The 6355-nt window shown below is 33.0% G+C and overlaps 1 protein-coding gene across 1 annotated transcript; it reads right to left on the bottom strand.

Moving 5' to 3' along the window:
• Window positions 1–1223: 1223 nt before the first annotated feature.
• Window positions 1224–5960, bottom strand: LOC139872275 (sucrose nonfermenting 4-like protein). The gene is made up of 12 exons (XM_071860114.1): window positions 5735–5960; window positions 5253–5426; window positions 4909–5016; window positions 4750–4809; window positions 4130–4219; window positions 3444–3578; window positions 3102–3237; window positions 2855–3028; window positions 2481–2544; window positions 2319–2388; window positions 1788–1905; window positions 1224–1668 (listed from the first exon to the last, which is right to left on the bottom strand). Exons 2-12 carry the CDS (start codon window positions 5334–5336, stop codon window positions 1577–1579), a joined length of 1131 nt encoding a protein of 376 aa, XP_071716215.1. The 5' UTR covers window positions 5337–5426; window positions 5735–5960; the 3' UTR covers window positions 1224–1576.
• Window positions 5961–6355: the final 395 nt, after the last annotated feature.

The raw sequence follows: 6355 nt of genomic DNA, 5'->3' as shown, positions 1-6355 counted from the left end.
TATCATTACTGGGGATGACAATGGATCGGATGATATCATATTCACATTCATATCCATTTAATTTTTCCACATCCATATTTATATCCATTTAATTTCTGTTCATCCATCCATATTCATATCCGATGGATTAAGCGGCTTAATGGATATCCGTTGGATATCAAATGAAATGTTAATCTAATGACGATTTTATTAAGTTAATATAGATTATAACAAATGTAAATATTTAATCTTTATGTTTTTAATTTGTTACACATATTTTGATTGTAATTTGTTGCCGATTGTAAATTTAATTGAGAAAAATACGTTATAAGTAAATATACGTTTAAACTAATCTAAATACGTAACTTTGAATATTGTTAGTGAAGATTTAATAATTGTGACTATCACAACCCTTATTGTCGTTAATAATTTAAGAATTTGTAGGTTCTATGTATATCGATATATAGATGTATATCCATATATTTGAGTCAGCCTTCTTCCTTCGACCTAGTAAGCCAGTCCCTCTACCTCTTCCGCATCCTAGTATGTCTTCCCGTCTGCAAGACCGAGCTAAAGCAGAAGAGCCGTTTTGAAGTAGTGTTCGATCGATTACGTATTAATCCATATTTGATTGATTGGTCTGAGGTTATCGACAAAAAAGATTTGTCTAAGCCACTTCGTAGTATATCCATATATTTTAGTACGTGTGTGTATATATATATATATATATATATATATATATATATATATATATATATATATATATATATATATATAAATGTATTTCGAGTGATAATGAATATATCCGTAGATGAAAAATTGTCATTTCATATCCGATCCACGAAATATTTAGATCATCCATATCCATATCTATATCCATTAATCGTCCATTTACATCATCCATATCCATTATAAATGGATCGGATCGGGTGAATGTCCATAGATGAAACATCCATTGCCATCCCTTCATTACCCATATTTATAACGAGATTGTTACTGATAATCAACGTGAAACATTGTATATATTGACTGATTTGATCTTGATTAAGTGTCGAAAAACACAGAATATTACAATTACGACGACTTGGAACTTTCTGGAAGCCATAAAAACTTAGGAGACCGAACACTAGGAACTCTTTAGAACCCATAGAAAACACGTGACAAACATACATGCAATATCAGGAATATAAAAGTGCCATCAATGATCAAACACTGTAAACTCATAGTTTTGTGGAACAATAGTATGTTAAACAGCCACTTTTTCCCCATCTGTAACGCCTGTATATTCATAACATATTTAGGGGCTTCAGATATTTGAAGGCCATATGAGGTTGCACCACTTTTGCACCCCTCAAGAACGTGTTGATGTCGGGGCGAAAGTAAAAGAAATGAAAAAAAAAAAAAACATTTTATCCTGTTTCGATTTACATGAATTTCTTTTCAAACTAAAACCATAAAATAAAATAAAATAAAGAAAATTGGAGAGCCAAAAGCTCTTGTACCAACCAAAGTAAAAAAACTCAGACATAAGAAAAAAAAAGAAGCTTCACTTGTTTAAGTGGGGGGATACGATGAGGACTACAACGCTTGTCGGGTTTTATCCAAGCAAAAACCTGAATAAATCAGTTAATGAAACGATTCCCTCTACACGCTTGCTACCTGCTTCCACTATAACAAGTCTCCTAACTCCTGAAAGTTGTTAACAACAATCGAATTACAACAGCCAACCATTTGAGTAAAATTGGCGAAAAGTTTGTTAACAGGTTAAAAACAGGTTCGTCAACAGGTTAAAAAAGTCCAATAATTACCGGGAACGGCGAGCCTATCCATAACTTTATGCAGTGGATCAGATCTCAAACACATGTGACATCTTTGTCCGTTAAAAAAGCCATAAGTTGCACTTGCCTCTTGAGTGAGTTGTAATGCCTGTATGTATGTACGTAAATCAGGATACGAATATATATTTCGTAAATATGAACTTAAATTTTAGGATACGGAAACTAAATGAAAGACAATGAGCAGGCCACAAACGATGCAGTAAACTTGACTAAGAATTAAGTACAAATATGGCAGTTCCACCTTCATCCCTATATAATTAAAACCTCCTAAAATTTGTCCGACAGTCAACGCTTCATTTCCTTATTACGTAATGTCTGTCGGTACATTTATATTACATTATTAATATTAATTATTGAAGCTTACTGTTTAAGTCACTAAAGAATCAAACACTTGTGCAGTTATAAGAAAGTAGGCATGTAGTAAAATATTCCAAGTTTAAATAGATGTAAATTAGGATATTGGAACCACATGAATCAAAAGACTGAACCTTTATTTCCTACCTGATGAATACTCAGTTCGTTAAGGTGAATTTGCGCATATGCTCTGTCTTTGGCTAAAGCGGTAATATCGCTGTCATTTTAAGATGCCATAAAAAAACTTCAAGTATTAAAAAAAACGCATGACGGAAATGAACAATTCGAGTTCAGTATAATGGATTTTACCTTCGGCAGTATATATCCAGCAACGAGTCATTATCATCCACTATAGGTACTGCACTCACTTCGGCTGTAGCGAGAAAAGGAGAGGTCATTGTATATATACAATATACTTAATTTGTGAACCAACGAAGGAACAATATGAGTATATGTAAGATGATGGTGTGAAGTATTATTATACAGGTGTATTGACAGCAAACAGATCTGGCCATATATGAAGAGGCATTAATTTATAACCTATCTTAAGATTCAAACAGAGTTGTAATGAAGATAACAAAACTTCACCCGAATCTGTTCTATCCCGTTAGTCCGTTATTCAACCTGACCAACCCACCCTTGGCAACCTGTCAATACAACAGAAGCTCCGAGTGGAAAATCACCTTGAACTAATAACGATAAGGCATCGCTGAGAGAGGCATTGGCTCTTAACATTGCAAGTGGGCGACCATTTGAATCCCCAATTTTCGGGACCCACGTGCCCAAAGGAATTGAACAAATTGGCTGTTGAAGAACGGGCAAAGATGCAGGCGAATGTTTAAAATGTCTGCAGATGCCTGAAATTCATTGCTTGGTTAGTAACACACACATCATATGCAGATGCATCAAACCGCTCAGGGAAAAACCTACATTTTAGTACTCCAGTTAGGGATGCCAAGTGAAGCAACTGCGGGATAGAACCATCGTGTGAGATAATTGGAACACTGGCAACTTTGTGCTGCAACAGTTTCAGAGCAACATCTTTCAACGAATCGTGGGGCCCTGCCTGCAAGCATAAGTATAGTATAGGATCATAACTTATTCTCTTCTATTCATGGTTTAACATATTTATATTCAAGAGGTTGAAATTTCATCTATGATGATCTGCTTTGAAACTGCTATATATACATGCATGTATATATACATAGACTGATATTATAGCACATAAATCATTAGTGGTGGTACTTTTAGGAATTATCAAGAGGCACTTACATCGATAAGACGTTTTGCATGCAATGATCCATTACCATCAAATTTCCTAGTAAGTTGTAATTTCCCCTCCTTCCAAGCTGATATGGCATGAGTCTCAAGCTCTTCCTCAGTCAAATCCGATCCATGATTCCCCAGCTGAAGTTTAATAGAATTAAATACATCTTTTGCTAATGTAATAGGATCCAGTTCAGGTAAAAATGGATTATTTAATCAAGAAATTTGGTCTGAAAATCTTGAAAAGTTTAGGGGTTGTACTAATTACTTATGTATCCATCAGGGTTCATTAGTTTACTGGACAAGAATCTTAAGCCGTTTAGTAATGTGATGAAAGCAGTAATTTGTTACTGTTGGGAAAACGTTTAAGAGTTTGGGTTTTTAGTTGCATTTCTGGTGTTGAAATATATTCCAAAACAATAGATTTAGTTTATTTAGCTATTATTTTCAAAGCAAGACTCAGGGATATAGGAGCCTTTGATTTATCTTGTATGAGTCACATCCAAAAATCATAAATCTTAAATTATTGATTTCTGATAAAATTTTGCCAAAGGTAACGCTCTCCTTCACCCAAAAATACAAAATGTGAATATTACAGAATTACAAAACTGTTATTATAAATAACAATAAATGAACAAATGATCTATGAGCAACTGCATAGCAAGTAGCATGTTACATGGAAGATAGTATACCTCTCTAAGAATTAAGATGAAGTCTAATGGGCTAAGTATCCCAACAAAACGACCAACAGCATGGTCCCAAAGGGGCGCGACTGAAATTCCCTGTAAATAAAACCACATTTGATAAACCACTGAAACCTAGTTGGGTATAAATTTAAGAATACTTCAAAAAAATCCAGAAACGTATCAATTATATCCGAGAAGCATGTAATACTTTTTTTTATAAAAAAAGCCAAAATAATTTTCAAAAACATCTCCCCATCACTGAAGTATTAGATTTGTATTTGAAGTTTTGGTGAGATTTAAGTTGTTTTAAAAGATTTAAGAATGTGTATATATATGTTTAAAGCTAAAACCAATAGGCAGATTCTTGATTGAAAACCATGCATTTTAAAGTGGGAGTTACACCATAATAATATCAGATGATAAAATGCATATCATATAACATATTATCACAACTAATGTTCTGATAAATTTCTTCCCTTGGTATGTACAATAAGTCAGTAAAATTTACTAGAGTATGAACACATGAGTTGGATTTGACCCAAGCAATAAACGTTTACTTCTAAAAAGTAGGCAAAACTTAAAACTAAAGAGTTATAAAAACAAAAAAGTAATCCATTCAATGTTACCTGTTCATATAGAATATGGAAAGCTTGCTTAACTGGTAGAGAAACATCCAATGCAACAACCTAGATAAGGCAAGGAAAGAACACTCAAAAAGTATAACCGCAGTACCAATATGTCAAAACCATGATGCATCGCTAGTTCTGAAAAAGTGAAAATCAAACCTTGCCGGATTCTGGGAGCAGCTCATAGGCCGTATGTGTCGAAAGAAATACAGATATGCGATGACGAGATAACTCCACATCAGCCTCTAGTATCTTTGGAGCTGCTTCCTGTAATGTAACAGCTATCTGTCAATCATAATTGTGAAGTAATACAAAGAAAAGAAATTATAGATTATAGTTTGTTGCAAATAACGCAGAAGTAACATATACATACATGTTGTGATATATAGCCTAAAAGCATAATACGATCTATTAGGCTGTTATGAAGCATAATTAGCATCAAACATTTAAGCATAAGAACATATATCATGAGCCAAGATGAATAACATAAAAAGTCATCTTACAGAGTGATGAAAGGGATCACCGTCGATATCCATACTATCTCCACTAATGCCGGGCGTTTCGGACAAAGGAAACCGAGGAATCATATCAAATTCTCTACGCACAAAGCTTATACTCAACGCAGCATCAATGACTATTTCCAATAGACAACCATCACCACAAACAGAGATAATGTACTGCAATTAATAATTTCACAAAAACCTTTCAAACATAAAGATACATATTAGCTTATAAACAACATAATAACCTAGCAAGCTAACAAATTATAGCATCATAAACAATATAAATATTCAATTTCAAATATCACTTCAGAAAATCAAAGTAATCACAATAAACCCCCAAAATTGCCCTAAAATATTTAATTCTCTTACAATCTTCAATCGTTCTCAATTACTTGTATACATTTAAGATGTAAAATGAAATTAGAGATGGTAATTGAAACGTAATTACAGAATCGAATGTGTATTGTAACAAAAAAACGAACCGATGATGACTGAATTCGATGAATTGAGACGAAGCTGTGAGATTGTGCTTATGTATGAGTATTGCAGAATATGTATAAAGCAGGATTTTGATTCTAAGCTGTATGATTTGGAATCAATTTATATGCGTACGTTTGCGATCCAACAGTTGAATAATATATAAAGTAATGAAGAAATGCTTTTGGGGAAGATTGGGGATTTGGGAGTTGAGTGAGAGAAAGAGGTGATATGAGAGTTGCACCTTATTTTTTATTTATTTATTTATTATTTATTATTACTTATTTTTATTTTTATTATTATTAATTATTATTATATTATTATTATATTCTTATTATTATTATTATTATTATTATTATTATTATTATTATTATTATTATTATTATTATTATTATAATAAACTTAAAAGTATTAAAACTTACAAAAAATTAGTGGGAAGCCTAGAGACAATCTGGGCCCCCACACCTCTAGCAATAGCAAAACCTATCCTAGTAAAAATATGAGCAGCAGCACCGGCACCAATATCTTGCGCCATCGAACTCTTCTGAACCCGCTTTAGCAAAGAAACAGCATCCTTTTCTAATTCCCCAAGGGAAGAAAATGAGAAAAGAATGAAACCATAACCA

The sequence above is a fragment of the Rutidosis leptorrhynchoides genome, chromosome 10, assembly GCF_046630445.1.
Source record: "Rutidosis leptorrhynchoides isolate AG116_Rl617_1_P2 chromosome 10, CSIRO_AGI_Rlap_v1, whole genome shotgun sequence".
Classification (NCBI taxonomy): Eukaryota; Viridiplantae; Streptophyta; class Magnoliopsida; order Asterales; family Asteraceae; genus Rutidosis; species Rutidosis leptorrhynchoides.
The sequence above is the reverse complement of the archived record's forward strand: the minus strand, read 5'-3'. Positions and strand labels throughout refer to the sequence as shown.

Coding starts and splice junctions, on each gene's coding strand:
- LOC139872275 (XM_071860114.1), bottom strand. CDS start 5,336: ATGATTCCTCGGTTTCCTTTGTCCGAAACGCCCGGCATTAGTGGAGAT. Junction 2,389..2,480: donor CTGGATATATACTGCCGAAG/GTAAAATCCATT, acceptor TTAAAATGACAG/CGATATTACCGCTTTAGCCA. Junction 1,906..2,318: donor ACGAACTGAGTATTCATCAG/GTAGGAAATAAA, acceptor ACATACATACAG/GCATTACAACTCACTCAAGA.